General features: G+C 44.9%; 1 protein-coding gene across 1 annotated transcript in view; it reads left to right on the top strand.

Moving 5' to 3' along the window:
* Positions 1–19,842, top strand: part of LIMCH1 (LIM and calponin homology domains 1) — a 366,814-nt gene that overhangs the window by 223,720 nt on the left and 123,252 nt on the right. The window contains exon 4 of the mRNA XM_069744541.1: positions 4,733–4,839. Within this exon, the coding sequence (XP_069600642.1) occupies positions 4,733–4,839 (107 nt within the window). The remainder of the gene's footprint in view (positions 1–4,732; positions 4,840–19,842) is intronic.

Here is a 19,842-nt window from a genome sequence, read left to right as displayed (position 1 = left end):
GTTAAATAGGAAACTCCCATAACCTGATGGAACAGGTGGACACCAGAGACCGCAGATAACACAAGTCACCCAGTACCATCAGTAACCACCAGAGGGAGCCCAAAAACAGAACTCACAACAACCTTCCCGATCTATCTCCAACTTGCACAAATGCCTCATCCTACTGATTCCTCAATACTGAGCTTCTTCTGTATGTGTCCCTATTACTGCACCTGCTGTGTATCACAAAAAACGTGCTCCTCTTAGTCCCTCACATAATAGTCCGGAACATTGTGCCCTTTACATAGTTATAATATCTCCATTTGTGCCCTCTAGATGGTAAAATTGCTCCCTAGAAAATATTAATGCCCTAGAAAACAGTGTCCACATTTTGCAACTTTGATGGCTATAATACTGACTGCCCCATAACAATAATGCTTAAGTCACCATTTAACAACTTCCTCAGTGTCTCCCAATGTACAGCTCCTATATACACAGCATAAAGTCCCTGCAGCACCCATATATACACAATATATTGGGCCCACTGCTCCTTTTTACATAAGAGTATGATGTCCCCACTGGTCCACCAAAACATAGTAGAATTACCCACACTGTATAACGGCCTCCTCAGAAGTCCCCACACTTTGATGGCCTCCCACTGTAGCCCTCAAACTGTTTACTGGCTCCCACATTGTATAATGGCCCTCACCGGGCTGACGTCACCGCGCCGGGACATCTTGTGCGTGCTTCGGTGCCTTGGTCGTTCTGCAGGCTTAAAGAACAGAGAGCGGTAGTACAGGGACATCATGTCTCCTCGCTCTACTGCACAGCTTCACTATAACTTTGAGCTGCTCACCCCGATACGGTTAAGGTTAGCGTAGCTCCGGGTGGTCTCCTCAGAACAGGGGGCCCAGAATAACAGTCCCCTCTGCCCCCGATAGCTATGCTGCTGGTTCTTAGTGTCATAGATGCACACGGAAAAAGCCTGTACAGGGTAGGTGTCTGTCACACAGGTGCATGTAGTGCACAGTGTCCGGCTTACAGCCTATTGGTGCCAGTACCTTGTATGATGACTGACATGCACATTTTAATTCCTGAGGAAGCCCCCTTATCTGCCTATGCATTAAAGGGTTATTTCAATCTTCATAGTTGAATATTGTCAGATAGTGACTGTAAAAACCAATTTGTTTTCAATTTACTACTTATTAAAATGATCCATTCTTAAGAGATTACATTTCATTGCTGTGAGCCCGACCACTGCTGCTAGACAGCAGATCACGTGAGGTCGACCTGCCGAGACAGATATATTTACATAGGGGCACATATAATAACTGAAATACTTCAGTGACTTATTTAAGGATTTTTTTTTTCACATTTTATTCTTGGTTGAATTGAGTGTACACAGGGTTGATAGCAACGTTAACGGACTGTGTTACACCACGGCATAACGCGGTGTAACGCAGCCATTAACCCTGTGTGAGCGCTGACTGGAGGGGAGTATAGCGGGGGCACTGACAGAGTAGGAAGGGGCAAATACGCGGCGGGACTGTGCCTGTCACTGATTGGTCGCAGCCTACCGGCCGCAACCAATCAGCAACACGGGATTTCCGTGACAGACAGAAAAACAGACAGAAGTACCCCTTAGACGATTATATATATATATATATTAGATTGTGGCCCGATTCTAACGCATCGGGTATTCTAGAATATGCATGTCCCCGTAGTATATGGACAGTGATGATTCCAGAATTCGCGGCAGACTGTGCCCGTCGCTGATTGGTCGAGGCAACCTTTATGACATCATCGTCGCCATGGCAACCATTATGACATCTACGTCAATACTGTGCCCGTCGCTGATTGGTCGAGGCAAATTCGCGGCAGACTGTGCCCGTCGCTGATTGGTTGAGGCAAATTCGCGGCAGACTGTGCCCGTCGCTGATTGGTCGAGGCCTGGCGACCTCGACCATTCGGAGATGCGGGATTTCCAGGACAGACAGACAGACAGACAGACAGAAAAACCCTTAGACAATTATATATATAGATAGATAGATGTAGTGTAAGTATATAGAACCGATTAAAATCTTCCTTCGTTTCCAGTGCCATATCCGATCCACTTCTGGCCCATGTGACCACTTTTCTACTTCGCTGGCTCACAACTTGTGAGGCAGTGGTTGTTTTTAGAGATGAGTGAGCAAGGTCGGATAAGGTGTTATCCGAGCATGCTTGTGTCCTAATCGAGTATTTTCCGCTTGCTCGAATAAATGTGCTTGAGTCCCCACGTCTGCATATCTCACAGGTGTTACACATGCAGGGATTGCTTGTTTATTAGGCAACAGAGACAGCAATACTGATGTCTGTAAAGTTCTGTGGAATTATTAGCGCCATATATCTGATTTTAAATAATACAATTAGTATTTTAATAATTATTCTATATTACATACATAATTGGGGTTATAAGAAAAAAAATGCCTGTGACCTTTTCATTCAAGGCAATCTGTCAGCGGGTTTTTGCTATTTATTCTGAAAGCAGTAGGACTTGACACTTTCTGGACTATGTGTTGTAGTCTCAACATAATCAGAGTTTTATCAGCAGAACATTATCAATAAAGGACTAGATCTCAGTGCATAGCGGCCAGTCTAATCTGTGTAACCCCTCCCCCACCACTGATTGGCAGGTTGCTGATAATGTACAGCTTACAGAGGAGACTTCCAATCAAGGAAGTGGGCGGGGTTATACACAGCTCAGCATTCTAGCACTGCTTCTCTGACAACAGAGAAAACAGGGATTCTATTAAAATTGCACTAAGCAGCCCAATAAGCGATATTTCTGGAATTAGGCTAACTGCCCCTAAATCATGCTGCTATCAGATTCACCGCAAAAACCTTCTGACAGATTCCCTTTAAGTTGACCCTCAAAGAGGGGGTCATTACTAGTGATGAGCGAGTGTACTCGTTGCTCGGGTTTTCCCCAGCACGCTCGGGTGACCTCCGAGTATTTGATAGTGTTCGGAGATTTAGTTTTCATCGCGGCAGCTGAATGATTTACAGCTACTAGCCAGCCTGAGTACATGTGGGGGTTGCCTGGGGGTTAGGGAATCCCCACATGTGTTCAAGCTGTCTAGTAGCCGCAAATCATGATGCTGAGGCGATCAAATCTTAATCTATGAGCAGTCACAAATACTCGGAGACCACCCGAGCGTGCTCGGGAAAACCAGAGCAACGAGTACACTCGCTCATAACTAGTCACTACATTGTATAATGCCCCCATTGATTTACACTTTTAACAAAGTATTTTTGTCAATACCTTCTGCTGCCATGTGTGCCTGTGAGAGGCGCTATCTCTGACTGCTCCGTCCACATTGCACGATCCCGGCTGCAGCTGCCGCTGATATCTACTGATGACATGTCAACATCTTTATTTCTTGGATTCACCCATGCGTGACCCAGTTGCCAGTAGGGGAGCAGCCGCAACTCCTGTATGCAAGGGATCAGGTAGGGGAGCAGCGACATCTCCCGTGAGGAACCAAAGCTACAGACAATAGTGTGTGAAGGATTGTGCAAGCAAGCAGAAAATGAAGATCAGTAATCACTGCACCTGATATACATCTGCATTACTCCTCTGGATAGTAGCTATGATTGCTGCGTGGGAATTGAATCTCTGCTCAATCATCTGGATATACCTGTGTAATCTTACAGCAAGTAAATGTTATCAACTGCCCCTGTGTCCTCCCTGTTTTCTGGACTATCCAGAGGGCACCACATTACCACCACACTACCAGGAAACAGAGGTTAAGTGCACCCTGGCGCCACAATATTTTTTTCTGTGCCATGGCGGAGTGGTAACTTCTGCACACCACATGGTACTAGTTACTCTGTAAAAGTCTTAATTTTTCCTAATTCAGTCACTGGAACCAATAAGACAAGTTCTGTTGAAATAAAAGGAGCTAAAAATCCCAATATTGAAAAACTGAAATATTCTGTGAAGGATGCTGATCTCCTACATACATCCAGTTCCTTTCATCCCCGCACGTCATCATACTATGAGCTGTTATTGCTAGAGTATGACCACACGCGGCTCTACATTCCATGTCTAGTGCTAATTAGGGCTAATGACCCTGAGACAACTCCAGGGCAGAAGGAGTGACTGGAATGGCAGGTTGTATCGGCATAACACGGCAGCGGTTCTGGTTGCATAGTTGGTCATGAGGATGATTTTTGTGATTGTGCCCACTATAATGGTGTAAGGAATTGCCACTTTTTTTTTTAAAATAAATCTTGTTTGCTTTCTGTCTTCATACGGAGAGTAGCATGGCCCAGTACACTGGGGTAGCATTGCCTTAGTTGGCATTTCCGCTTTGGCACTTCCGCGTCTTCTATAAAGAGGGCAGACAGCTGCTCTCCATTCATGAAGGTTACATATGAGCTATACTTGAGATCAGCTGCTCCCGGCCTTCTTGCATAATGCTCTAAGCTGCTTACACTGCTAAGAAAATAATGGAAAAAAAGAAGCCATTCTTATGACACTCTATTTCTTCCTGCAGCTAGGTAATTGCACCAATGGGAGATTTTTATTTTTTTTTGTTTAGTTATGTAAAAGTATTTGTTCCTCTACTGTGTTATATCTATGCAGTTCATTACATTAATATTTCATTATGAATTTCAGCTCTGTATATTTGTCATAGATTATTCATCTTAAAGGAAAATTAAAAATACTTTTTGACTTTATTTATTCTTAATCCTATTTTTATTGTAGGACAACGTAACATTATTCTTACGGGGCTGTAAAGAGCTTGGTCTGAAAGAATCGCAGCTTTTCGACCCAGGTGATCTTCAAGACAATGCAAACAGGACAACACTTAGGTGGGTCTCTCTGTAATGGAGTGATAAAATGAGTTCTGTTCTTTATTCATAATCTATTTTCGTTAAGGTATATATTAGATTATATGCAGGGAAAATAAAGTGTCAGCACAATGAAAGGGAACCTGACGGGCGATACATGCTGCCCAAACCGTGGACAGCATGTATCAGGCACTGGCTGTACGATCAGTCATGTATGTTTGTGATCATACTTTTAATACCTGCATACCTGCCGGGGACTGAGCCGCACTGTGTACTAGTCGTACATTCGGGTCCTCGGTGGCTTTTCCCCGCCGGCCGACAGTGACTGACAAGTCTCTACCTATACGCGCACATAAGCAGTCACTGTTAGCGGGCGGTGAGAATCCTCCAGGGACCCGCCTGTAAGACTAGTTAGCCATGCGGCTCGGACCCCCGCGGCTCTCAAAAGTATGTTTTTCTCTGAAATGCCGCAGTCAACCATACACGGCTGAGATCGTACAGCCAGTACCTGATACATGCTGCACACAGTTTGGGCAGCATGTGTCACCTGTTAGGTTCCGTTTAATGGCATCATTCTTGGTACATACTAAGCACATTTCCTGTACACACCAGTTCCCCACCTATTCCTCATACTCATAGCCTGTTGGCATAAGCCTGTGTCCATCTCTTTTGGACAACCTAGATAAAGAGAGAGCGAGAAATAAGAGATAATGATCATTATATAATATATGGCATTTGATATTGCTCGTTACACAGTCACAGTACAGATTAAAATGAGTCTGGTCCATGGTGGCGTTGGTGCGACTAGCTCCCTGTAACCATTTCTAAATGAAGGATGCTTAGCCAAGTATGAAAAAAATATTTGGCAGTAGGTGGAGGCGCCAGGACTATGACCTCCACTTGCCTTTCCCATAATCTGGCCCTAATCGCAATCCCACAAATTGGACCCACAATTAATATCTATTTATTTATTTCATTTACCGTATATACTCATGTATAAGCCGAGCTTTTCAGTACATTTTTTTGTGCTGAAAACGCCCCCCTCAGCTTATATAGGAGTCATTGCCCCAGAAAGACGGCAAGAGAGGGGGAACGGCAGAGCTAAAGCCTGTGCCCTCTGCTAAAGAGAAATGAATATTCACTGCGCTGCCAGTGAATATTCATTTCTCTTATAGCGCACATCGTTACAGCCGCCGGCTTCCAGCACACATCCTACTCACCTACCGTGCGCGCCCTCTCTGCATCTCCTTCCGGTGCCAGAAGCTCTTCCGGCCAAGCGATCACGTGGCCCAGCTCATTAAGGGAATGAATATTCAAGTCTCTCCACTCCCATAGAGTTGCTGGCACCGGAACGAGATGCAGCGAGGGCGCACACGGAAGGTAAGTAGGATGTGTGTGTTGTTTTTTTTTAATAGGAACCATGTATACAATGATAGGGATGGAGAGCCATACATACCAGGATAGGGATGAGGGGACAATGCTTACCCGGCTTATACTCGAGTCAATAAATTTTTCCCAGTTTTTCGTGGCAAAATTAGGTGCCTCAGCTTATACTCGGTTCGACTTATACTCGACTATATAATACCAGTAATTCAACATTTCTTTACCGACATCTTTATAGCTCTCCCCATTAGGGCTCACTTTCTAAACTCCCTATCACTTTGTCTTTGGAGTGTGGATGAAAACTGTACAACCTGGAGGAGACTATTTAAATATGCGGAGAACATACAAACTTCTTTCAGATTTTGTTCTTGGTCAGACCAAGCGCTGTAAGGTTACAGTGCTGACCACTGAGTCGCCCTGATGCCCTATTTCTATAGAATAACCAGGACATTATTTTACTGTGTGTTTGCACGGAGTTGCACTAGCCTTTAGTCAGACTTTCTAGCTCGGCTCTGTTAATCTCAGCACTTTATAATAACAAGTTAATGGAGCTTTTAGAGCAGTTGGCTTCTTGTGACCTTGGGCGTGTGCGCACACATATACTTGGCACCTTTATGCTGTCTCTATAGCTTTCAGCATGTTAAGATATTTTCTTCACCAGAAGAATTTCTCTGATTTGATTAATTGCTCTCATGCTGAAAAATTAATTTGCAATGTACCTGTTGTCTGGGTGCGAGAGTCAGCCAAACTGTGGGGGAACGAACACTCAGCCTGACCCTGCAAGCTTTACAGCTGGCAACGTTACCTTATATACCGTGCAAACATTTTACTGCATTGTATTCTTTTTTTTTTCTTTTCTTTTTTTTCCCTTTTTTATTTGACATGCAAACAAAAGGGCACATTATATTAGAAACATTTAGCTAATTATATTAAGGATATTCTTCTTCCTAAAAATATCCTCCCCCCGAAATTACATTTGAACATTTACTCAGTTTTCCATGTATTAATCACATCATATTCTCATCAAGAACTCAAAATCTCTATTAATTCGAAAATGTTGCCACCTTTTGTATTTTCTACTTTTTAAGCATATTGTTTCTATCGGCATAGTTGTTAAACATCTTCTGTCTCCGCACAGAATCTTAGATTAAGTTTACTATTTTCTTGAATAATATAACAATATTTTCCCTTCCCCCATGACGGCACACCTGAGAGAGGGGATCCGCCCAGTCAGGACAGGAAACCCTACTGAAAATAAAAGGGCGGTACCTCTGTCGCTTCAGTTGGGTTTCCTCTCCTGACAGGAACCCTCGTGCTGAACACGGCGGTGAAGTTCCACTTACCCAGCTCCAGTCCCGGCGTGGAAGAACAGGCAGCGCCTGTGCGTCAGAGTTCAGGTTCTGGATGCGCCATCTGCAGGTCCTTCCGTGGCTGCCACGCCGCCCTCCTCTCTCTGCCTGCGCCCAGGTGCGGCTGCCGCTTCTGGGTCGCCCATCTGACGTCACGCGCAAGGCATGTTGGAAATGGGCGTGCCCGCGTCGTGTCGGATCCAAGATGGCGGCGCCCATGAAGATAAAGCCGGCCAGTGGAAAAGGACTCCGGCAGCGCGGCAGAGGGGCCACTATTGGGCACCGGAGGAGGCGGGGAGTGCAGTGGATCCCCCATAAAAGGGGTGATGACCACAGAAGACGCACTCGTGCCCAGAAACTTCAATATGGAAGTGGGGCAGCAAGAGCAGCAGCCATCACAGCAGCAGCAGCAGGAGCTCTCGCCAGATGCCTTGCCGAGCCACCAGCATACCAGAAGCAGCCACTCAAGTGGTAGGAGCAGCAGTCCTGTCCGGCAAGACTCTTCGGCGTCCAGAAGGGATGCTGCACGTGCATCTGTCCAGCCTCCAAAACCGGTGCCCTTGATTGTCAGCGGTGGTGAGTGATCTACGTGAATGTCACCCTTATAACAGGGTCCATTTTTTCTATTTTGATCACTAGGGTCGAGGAAGTCTAGCGGTAAAACAAAGAACCGAGAGTGTGCCCTTTGTAAAGTCCCGCTTGCAGTTCAGTGGCAGAAGGATCCCTGTGCTAACTGCATTAATAAAACCATACAGGAAGAAACCTCTAATTTCGCCACTTTCCTTAAAGCCATAATACAGGCTGAAATAAAAGACTCCTTAAAAATAGCCCTTAATAAACCGAGGAGGAAAAGCCGCAAGGCGTCTACAGAGTCTGCCTTTATCCAGTCTTCAGATTCCTCCTCAGACAGTGATTCAGGAGGTCGTCCATGTTTTCCAACCGAGGACGTAGACAAATTAGTTAAAGCAGTTAGATCTGCAAGGGGTCTTAAGGAGGAGAAGACACCTAGGTCACTAAAAGATGTCATGTTTGGTGGCTTAGAAGAGAAAAGGAAACGCTTCCGGTCAATGCGAAAATCAAAGCATTGATTGAGAAAGAGTGGAAAATACCTGAAAAAAATGGGTACTTTGCCTTCTTCATCCAAAAGGAGATATCCTTTTGAGGAAAAAGACTCTGAATCCTGGGAGAAGATCCCTAAAATTGACGGTGCAGTAGCCAAATGTTTAAAAAGATCGTCCTTTCCATTAGAAGACTCGGGTGTTCTAAAAGACCCGCTTGATAAAAAACACAGATAGTTTTCTGAGACACATCTGGGAAGCCTCAGCGGGGGGGCCTAAAGCCAGCGATTGCTGGAACATGTATGGCCCGTGCTCATGGTCTGGCTACAGCAGATAGAGGATCAGCTAAGGGACAAAGTACCTAGAGATGACATCCTTGCAAACATATCCTTAATGCAAGGAGCAGCAGCTTTTTTGGCAGACTCTTCCGCAGATTCTGCAAGACTAACAGCTAGAGCAGCAAGCTTGTCCAATGCGGCATGAAAAGCCCTTTGGCTCAAGGGTTGTCCGGGGGATTTGCCATCTAAACATAATCTGTGCTCCATTCCATGTGACGGCCAACTCCTTTTTGGCAAAAAATTAGAAGAGATCCTGGAACATGCAGGGGATAAAAATAAAGTCTTTCCCAATATCCCTAAAGATTCCAAAAACCTTTCTTTCGGAGAAGATTTAACAGAGGTCACCCCCCCAGGGGAGAGGAAAAATTGGGACTTTAAGGATAAAAGAGGATCGGGCTACATGTTTAAAGGGCCCTCTACATCAGCAAAAAAATCCCCCCCAATGACATTATGCCAGAGGTGAGAGGAAGGCTCTCCCTCTTCTTCCCGGCCTGGATAAACATCTCCCCCAGTGCCTGGGTTTTAAATATTATCAAAGACAGCCTAAAAATAAAATTAATTCGTCCACCCAGGCAAAACTTAATAATAACACCCCGAAAAAGGTCTCAGCAGGAGCAATCTGCCCTGGAGACGGGGGTCTTGGGACTCATTCACAAAAATGTTCTTCAGGAAGTCTCGGCTCGAGAAGAAAGAGGCGGATTCTATTCCCCCCTCTTTTTAATCCAAAAACCGGATGGCTCTTGGAGAACTATAGTCAATCTAAGGAAGCTCAATCAATCGGTAGAGAACTACTCTTTCAAGATGGAGTCTATCAACTCGACCACAAAACTTCTCTTCCAACACTGCTTTATGGCAGTATTAGACTTAAGAGATGCGTATTACCATATCTCAGTACATCAGGAATATCGGAAATACTTGAGAGTAGCTCTCTATATTCAAAATCAGATAAAGCAATACCAATATACAGCCCTTCCATTCGGCCTGTCTACAGCTCCCAGGGTCTTCACCAAAGTAATGGTGGAAGTAATGTCATACCTCCGGTCCCGGGATGTAGTAATTGTCCCATACCTGGACGATTTCCTTGTAATAGGGAGATCAGAGTCCCACTGCACCCATCAAGTAACAGTGGTAACATCAACTCTAATGGAGCTGGGAAAGCATATACAAAAAGATGCATATCTAGAACAAATCTTTATTAGAATAGAAAAAATATAGCTTAAAAACAATAGAAACATACACAATGTAAAATCTGGTAGCCAAAAAAGTGCTCGAAATGTGAGCCAAACAAATATACGTGGCACCACTACTGAACAGACAGCATTACAGAAAAAATAATAATACACACATCAGTACATTCATAGGACTAGCAAAGTTCTAGTTGGGAGTCAGAGAGCAATACCTCAGGTACCCCATGAGGGACATCAAGCCATAGTGGCATACCCGGCTCCCACTACCTAATAATGCTCATAACAATAAGAACAGTGTATATCAAGATACTCACATAGATATATCAGTCCTTGCTGGTGTTCAGGAGATGGTGCCACCAGTACCAGTAAAACTACAGTCCTTCCTGGAGTTAATGCTGGACTCCAAGCGTCAGCTCTGCCTTCTTCCAGAAAACAAAGTAGCCAAGATAATAAACCTGGCTGGTACAGCAATACATCAACCAGCAATGACTCTAAGAAAGGCGATGTCCCTACTAGGCTCGTCAACATTGTGTATTCTGGCAGTAGGATGGGCACAATTCCACTTAAGACAACTGCAGTGGGAAGTTCTCTCAGCTCAAAGACTGTTAAGAGGTCATTTAGAAGGAAATCTATGTCTCTCCCTGGGCGTAAGGGAATCCCTAGTTTGGTGGACGGTGAAAGATCATCTGACAATGGGGGTCCAGTAGCAAAAAATGGTCAGAGACATCATCACGACCGAGTAAGCAGTACAGGTTGGGGGCTCACCTGAGATCTCTCCGTACACGGAACCTGGTCCTTGCTAGAAAGGAACCATGGTTCAAACGAAAAAGATCTATGGGCAGTGGAAAAAGCCCTAAGACATTTTCTCCCTTTGCTCCGGGGCCGCCATACTCGAATCATGACAGACAATCGAGCAGTGGTGGCGTATACCAATCATCAGGGGGGGACGAGGTCCAGAGGCCTCATGGAAGTATCAAATCTACTCTTTCAGTTGTCAGAACAACACCTATCATCCCTGATGGCACTACACATCAGGGGCATAGAAAACACACAAGCAGACTTCCTGAGTCGCAGAGGCTTGAAACAGGGGGAATGGTCCCTAAATCCCCAGGTATTCCACCAAAAAGCTCAAGCCTGGAGCACCACCAGGAATAGACTTGTTTGCCAACTCGCACAACAAAAAAGTAAAAAAGTTCTGCTCCTTAAATCCAAGAGAACATCTTTTTGCAGTAGATGCCCTACTGATACCCTGGTAGTTCTCTCTGGCCTACGTATTCCCTCCGATAGTGATGATTCCAGCTGTGGTCCGGAAGATCAGAGAGGATCGAGCTAAAATAATCCTCATAGCTCCATTTTGGCCAAGGAGACCATGGTTCTCCCTTCTAAGGCAGATGTTGGTAACAGACCCATGGTTTCTGCCGGAAGTTCCAGACCTGCTAACCCAGGGCCCAGTGACCCACTCTCAGGTGAAGGGCTTCCATCTGGCAGCCTGGAATTTGAGAGGACATTACTAAGTCGCCAAGGATTCTCACCAGGATTAATCTCCACCATATTGAAAAGCAGAAAACCTATAACCTCTAGGATCTATGGTAGGACATGAAAAAAATTTCTTAACTTCGTGGGTGAACCATTGGGTGCAGTTGCTCCAGTCTGTCCCATCCTAGAATTTCTGCAAGCAGGATTACATCTTGGGTTAGCAACCAGCACCTTTTAAGTTCAGGTTTCAGCCTTGGGGGCCCTATACAACTGTGATCTTGTCTCAAATAGATGGGTTTCACTGTTCATAAAAACTTGTGGTAGATCTCGACCGGTCATTATCCTAAAAATCCCTCCTTGGGATGTAAATTTAGTCTCAAGGTACCGTTACACTAAACGACTTACCAACGATCACGACCAGCGATACGACCTGGCCGTGATCGTTGGTAAGTCGTTGTGTGTTCGCTGGGGAGCTGTCACACAGACAGCTCTCTCCAGCGACCAACGATCAGGGGAACGACTTCGGCATCGTTGAAACTGTTTCAACGATGCAGAAGTCCCCGGGTAACCAGGGTAAACATCGGGTTACTAAGTGCAGGGCCGCACTTAGTAACCCGATATTTACCCTGGTTACCATTGTAAAAGTAAAAAAAATAAAACACTACATACTCACATTCCGATGTCTGTCACGTCCCCCGCTGTCAGCTTCCCGCACTGACTGTCAGCGCCGGCCGTAAAGCAGAGCACAGCGGTGACGTCACCGCTGTGCTCTGCTTTACGGCCGGCGCTGACAGTCAGTGATGGCGGGGAACGTGACAGGGAAAATGTCAGGTTACTAAGCGCGGCCCTGCGCTTAGTAACCCGATATTTACCCTGGTTACAAGTAAACACACACGCCGATCCAGCGATGACAGCAGGTGATCAGCGACCAAAAAAAGGTCCTGATCATTACCCAGCACCCAACGATCTCCCAGCAGGGGCCTGATCGTTGGTTGCTGTCACACATAACGAGATCGTTAGCGGGATCGTTGCTACATCACCAAAAGCGTGACGTTGCAACGATATCGTTAACGAAATCGTTGTGTGTGAAGTTACCTTAAGAAGCCCTAACTAAAGACCCTTTTGAGTTATCACCTAAGTTACTTACCCTTAAAACAGTTCTACTGGTAGCCTTAACATCGGCGCGTAAGTAATTTACAAGCCCTGTCAATATGCCCTCCTTATGCTCAGGTTTTTGATGACAGGATCGTTCTAAGACCAGACCCGGCGTATCTCCCCAAGGGGGTTCAAAAGTTCCATAGGAGTCAAGAGATTACCTTACCATCATTCTGTAGTAATCCTAGAAATTCAGGGGAACAAAAGTTCCACATGCTGGATTTAAGAAGATCTATGTTACAGTACATATCTATATCTAGTCAGTGGAGGAAAGACCAAACCCTATTCATAGCCTTTCTGGGTAGCAAAAGAGGGTGCGAGATAGCTAAAAGTACTATTGCTAGATGGATCAGGGAGGCCATTAGTTTATCCTACTCTGCGGGTGGCACTCCGGTTTCTGAAGGCATCAAGGCTCACTCCACCAGAGCATGGCTACCTCCTGGGCATAAAAGGCTGAGGTATCGATTGATCAAATTTGCAAGGCCGCTACCTGGTCCTCACCCTCAACTTTTTTCAAGCACTACCGGCTAGATCTTTCTTCCTCTGCTGACCTAACCTTTGGTAGAAGGGTACTACAAGCGGTGGTCCCTCCCTAAGGTTTCATTCTACAAAAGTCTCTCAGGTGTGCCGTCATGGGGAAGGGAAAACACCAAGGTTACTTACTGGTAGCCGGTTTTTCCGGAACCCATGATGGCACCCGTTTATTCCCCCCGTTTATCACCCCTTTGGTGTGCACTATTGTTTTGGGTGCTTTTTAGTTAATATGATGTGGTGATGGATTGCCATGTGTACTAACCAGGGGGGCCTCCCATGCTCTGAAAACCAACTGAAGCGAAAGAGAGGTACCGCCCTTTTATTTTCAGTAGGGTTTTCTGTCCTGACTGGGCGGATCCCCTCTCTCAGGTGTGCCGTCATGGGTTCCGGAAAAACTGGCTACCGGTAAGTAACCTTGGTGTTTCTATAACCAAAGTTATATTCTTTGAGTTATCTAATAGTACATTTTTTTGGTACTTTTTAAAGTAACCTGTGCTATCAGATCCACATCCAGGCTTCTAAAATAATATTAAAGTGGTTTAAGACTCCTATCCATCTTCGTCAGTCAAATTTCTGTAAGGGTAGGTTCACATAAGGGTATAAAGACATAGTTAAGTGTTTCATCCAGAAAAGTGAAACAATTAATAGCACCAGCTCTTAGTCGAGTATAAGACCGTTTACAGTTTCTTATGTTATAGAATTACAATGTATCCGTAAAACCCTGATGATGTACCGTATGGCGTCTCATTTTTCCCCCTCACCCATAGACTTGAATGGGTGAGTTTTATTCAATTTGCATAAGAAACTCGTGCAAATTTTTTTTTTTTTCACATGCAGATATGGTCAGTAAAAAAAAAATTGCTTATCTGCTCTGCGATTGAATAACATTAATCTGAGTGCTGTTCATTTTCTCAACGGACAACACTTGGACCGAAAATACGGTCGTGTGAACGAGTCCTAAGGATGACCTTATACGCTCAGTTTGGACAAGCGCCTGTGTGTTTTTACACTGGAGTGAGCCACAGCCAAATGCCACTTATCACCTTTAAAAACAAAAGGATCAAGTGTTGAAATCTGGCATAGCTGATCTTCATCTGCTATTATCTGTGGGCAGACAATCAGGAGGTCCCCATACATGTAACATGGTTCTCGGCTGATATGGATGACTATCTGTAATTTGCATGAGGGTCTTTAGCATAATCAAAATTCCTTTTTATTCCTGCATTCCTGTTACCTTTGGGTGAAGGTCGTTCACAGCTTTATTAATGCATTTCATATAACTTGTAAACATATTTTAGAACGCTTAGAAAGGCACATAAAGTTAATTAACCACGCTCGCCGCCTAATGCCCTGTAGTCAAATCACAGGCACGTCAGCCGACAAGCCGTACCCCTGTGTCCTTTCTTTAATTCCCGCTGTGACTTGCATCTAAAATAAACAAAATACCAACGTTTTAATATGAACATTAAAATGGGGAGGGCGGGGGGGAAAGGCACCTCCGGGACCCACTGAAATGGGGGAAGGAGGGAAAACAGGTTACCTCAGCAATTTATGTCCCGTGAGGAAAGGGAAAGAGGGGGATGAATAAAAGACACGCGTAGTGACTGGCTTACAGCCGTAAACACCGCCCAATACTAAAATTTCCATAAATGTGGTGGGATAATACGCGGCCATGGCAACAAGAGGGAGAAGGGCACCGCAGTCAGAGGCACCATTCTTATTCAGTGCCGTGCCTGCCAGTCTGCGGTGACCCTAAACCACCACGATCCCTCTCACATGTAACCCTTAGACATACAAAATAAGACCCGACAACTAAAATTGATGGGTGATGGTCGGTCACAGCTTTATTAATGCATTTCATATAACTTGTAAACATATTTTAAAACGCTTAGAAAGGCACATAAAGTTAATTAACTACGCTTGCCGCCAAATGCCTTGTAGTCAAATCACAGGCAAGTCAGCCGACAAGCCGTACCCCTGTGTCCCGCCACAGGAGGATCATGTGTTTTCACACATGACTCCAACCCCCACCCATCATTAACAAAACTTGCTCAATTCCATCTTGAAGGCCTGATAAAAAGATATCCAGCCCGATATCTGGAAGATGTACCCCATCTGGTCTTAACAGAGCTCTGTTATCCCCTTCTAACTGCTTGTGCCTTATCACCACGCCCAACTTTTCTCTGACGAATTTCGAAATACGGACATTGATTGTTCTCCTGGTTCGTTCAACCGCCTTTCCATCTCTGGCACCATGCCAGACTGCCCTAGGAACAATCTTGGACCAAACAAATATAAGCTCTTAGAAGAAACCGTGAAAACGGGCTATATCTGACCTCATCATCGTTATCAATTCAGCGATTTTGTGGGAACACAGGTCGTTACCGCCGGCATGTAGAACGAGAACTACCGGACCTCTGGCTTCTCTTGAGATGTCCACTATTTCGGGTAAAACTTGCGGCCACTGCAAGCCTCTTATCCCCCTCCACGAAACCTAGAGTCCTCCCGCCAGGGCAGCACTCAGCCCTTTGACCAGCCCAGAATATGTAGGAGTGGCCTAGCAACCACACGGTGGGACTGCCAGAACCTGAAATAAAGATGACAAGGTTAATTTAAAAGATCAGGACGAATATACCTCGAAAAGCAAGCGGAGCACCATCTGCCTATCCTTTGTACCTCCGCATCGGGTAAACCCGCTTTTGCAGCCTCTGTCGCAGCTCCAATACAAAATGAGTGAGTACCATATTCATGAACTGGTACCCCCGCTTTCGTCAAACACCTGACAAATAATGCATGAAACTGATACCTGGTCAACGGCGAACCATCTAGATGAGAATGGAAAAACCTACCACAGCGTCTAACCTCCAAGTAGGCATTGATTAAACGAACAGGGCAAACTTGCCCTGACTGACGATGCAACAACAGCCAAGTACCTCTGCCTGCCGTGTCAGTCTTGGACTTGCGAAGGCGAATTGATTCATTAACTTGAAACACGTCGTCGTATAATAACCCCCCTCCCCCGTAGAACTACTCTTAGACTGAGGAACAAGCTCACTAATACGAAGGGCCCCAAAAATAAACAATACTGACTCAAAATGGGAGGTGCATATAGCACTAGAGATGCATATAATAGTATGGAGGAGAGCTAAAGAAACAGGGTGCCTGCATTCCCGGCTTGGCTGCGCCCACTTCCACCCTTTTAATGCTTGTCTGATAAGAAATGTTTTTGTAACGTCGGCCAACCTAATAATTGAAAGTAAAATGCTAAACCAGATAAGCGCTGTTGCGCAGTGGACCCAGATATACCTTTACCTTCCAACAGACCAGTAAAATCAACCGTAACTTGCAGCCTGCACTGATCGGAGACGTGCACCGGCCTACCTTGAATCAATGAACACCATTCCTCCCATGCCTTACCGTAAGACTGCCATGTTGATGGAGCCACCGAAGAACAGACTAGAGGCATCAACTGTTCGCCACAGCATCCCAGAGAGAAAGGGGGCAAGGCAAGCCCTCCGGATGCGCATTGGGAAAACTGTTCTTGAAGACCTTCCAATCAAAATGTGGTAGCATGTCAGACAGCCTGTTATCGGAAACTGTAGTGTATTGAGCCCAGGGCCAGATATTATATTTCAGGCATAACAGAGCTAAACGGCGAAGCAGGCATAAAATTGGGAGCGACATACAAGACATAAAATTAATGCAAAGCGCGGTTTTAGGGTGACAGGAGTGAAAAACAATCTTTTTGTTAGTTAAACTGTCAAACCAAAGCTCGACCAATAAAACGATAGCAAAAACCTCGCAAAAAACAGGGTCACAACAAACGCATAGCATTTGCCAAGATGATGGCCAGCTGTCAGTACACCACTGATTACCAAAACTACTAAAAAACCCGAAGAAACATCCGCACTTGTACACAGCTCAAGATCCCGGCTAAAGACCTCCTTTGGCATAAAGCACGTATGGCAATTGTACGCCTGCAGGAAAGACCTCCAAACCTCAAGATCAGCCCGCATGGACCTGGTGATTCGAAGTCTATGACTAGGTTAGGACACACCTAAGACAATCGGCGAGAAAAAACTCTGCCGACAGGCATACCTCTACAGGAAAAAACTAATAAACTCAACAAAGATTGCATTTGCTGCAATGATACCTTCTTGACTGATATAAAACCTTCAATTAAACTCAACATTTTTTGAATTTTTTCAGCCGGCAAACGAAATACCATAGACACCGAATCAATCTCTATTCCTAAAAATGTCAACGTTTGAACAATGTCCCGTTCAAACGTTGACATTTTTAGGAATAGAGATTGATTCGGTGTCTATGGTATATCGTTTGCCAGCTGAAAAAATTCAAAAAATCATCCTTTCTGCAGATAGAGGTATACCTAATTCGACGGCTATCTGCTTGAATTTATTAATCAAAACTGAACATAAGTCAGAGTCTTCAGGGCCAACAAAAAGAAAGTCATCTAAGTAGTGTGCAACGGAATCACATTTTGTCTCGTAACGCACTACCCAATCCAAAAAAGAACTAAAAAGTTCAAAATAGTAGCATGTAGAACATCCCATGGTGAGACACATATCATAATAATAATTGTCATCTACTAGACATCCTAACAAGTGAAAACAATCCAGATGAACCGGTAATAATCTAAAAGAATCAATGTCTGCTTTTGCCAGCCAGGCTCTAGGGCCTGCATCCCGCACCATTACTACCGCTCTGTAAAATGATGCATATGACACTGAAGAATCCTCCAGTAAGATACCATCATTTACGGAATTGCCTTTGGGATAGGACAGGTGATGGATCATACGAAAAGCGCCGGGTTCCTTCTTAGGAACAACTCCCAATGGAGAAACCCTGAAATTTGGAAAAGGCGGAGCTGAAATAGGACCGGCCATTTACCTAATGCTACTTCTTTGGAAATTTTTTCACGCAGAATTTCAGGATGAGCATCTGCAGATTTCAAATTTTTGGAAAGGAATATTGCACGTTGGCGTTTAAATGGGATGAAAAAAACAAATGTGAAACCGAAACGAATTTGACCAGCTGCGTCTTTTTTTATGGTACCGGCCCATCGCGGATACGCTCACCGGGGTCCTTGCGATCGTTTTGCTGCGGTTTAGAAGGCAATTTTCCTGCCGGGCGAGGGCACTTTGCTGCGGGGTGACCTCCTCCGTATGCAGAGCATTCATGTTTGAACTTGCACATGCCGAAGAATTGGCAATGCCCTTAGTTAAACAGCCAACAGGCTCCTGGTCTACGCACAACCACTGAATTGGTGCCTGTTTATGAGTGTCCAGCAGTCGGTGTGGAAAAGGCCGTTTTTGAGGTAACATGAGCGAAGCCAAACGTCAGTTGCTTTCACCCCCCATCCTAATTCAGGTTGAAGACCCAATCGCCTCCTAAACTCCTCATCATATCTCCACCCAGCAGAACCACCGTGAGATCTGTAAGAATTCTAGATCATATCTTGATAGATGAAAAGTTCGGAACAACGTTCGGGGTGCTTTTGACCCATAATGCACCCTAGTAGTGCAAAAGCCTGTACCCAATTGTTTATGGTTTTCGCTACTTTCTGCTTATTCCTATCAAAAACCCTATCAACTGGTCGTCTCTCTTTATCTACCGTGTGTTGATCTATTGAAATCAAAGACCAAATGTCAAAATATTCATTGTTCCAAATCTTACTTTTGGTATCATCGTCAACATGAGAACCAAGCGCACTAACCCCGCAATAAAAGGCATCTTTGTGTACACTGGCCAGTGATTGTATTTTTGAAACCTCTTTCTCGCGACAATTCACTTTTGGGATCTGATCAATCATTGTTTTAAGAAAACCCAGTAACAAATTATCAGATTAATTAACCATTGAATTTGAACACTCACCAGAACCAACGACCGGAGGAGGGACACCCATAAATGGAGGAACTCTGGCTCCAGCAGCTAATGACGAAAAATTGAGACCTTGGCTTGAAACCCCGGGAAGTACATTCGGCTCAACCGGGCTGTAAACCCTTGACGCTGCTCGTGATTCTCTTCCGTCCCAAGAAGAACCAGTCTCTCTAACGGGACTCGCAGACTCGCTGGACATCTCATACGAAGATGATGGTGAGCGTCGCCTCGAGGACCGAGATTTAGCATATCTATAAGAACTTGATCTCCTATGTGAGTGAACGGAACACCTCTTGTGATGATCCGACGTGCGGTGGCTACGGCGTGAATGAGGGGATGCTGAAGATGATGAGTACGACCTACGGCATCTACGCCTGTCGTGTCTTCTTACATGAGAGTGCGTGACATGAGCATGAGAATGAGCATGAGCATGAGCATGAGCAGAAAAACATTAGACTCGAACAAAGACGACCCAGGAAAACATACTCAGAAGGGAGGTAAGAACATTTCTAAAACAATCCACAGTGAGGAGATTGGAACAAAACAAAATCCTCTAAACTGCATGCTCGCAAACGCCAGAAGCCTGACAAACAAGATGGAAGAACTAGAAGCAGAAATATCTACAGGTAACTTTGACATAGTG

This window comes from Ranitomeya imitator, chromosome 1 (genome assembly GCF_032444005.1).
Source record: "Ranitomeya imitator isolate aRanImi1 chromosome 1, aRanImi1.pri, whole genome shotgun sequence".
NCBI lineage: Eukaryota > Metazoa > Chordata > Amphibia > Anura > Dendrobatidae > Ranitomeya > Ranitomeya imitator.
This window is presented reverse-complemented; position numbering and strand designations above follow the sequence as displayed.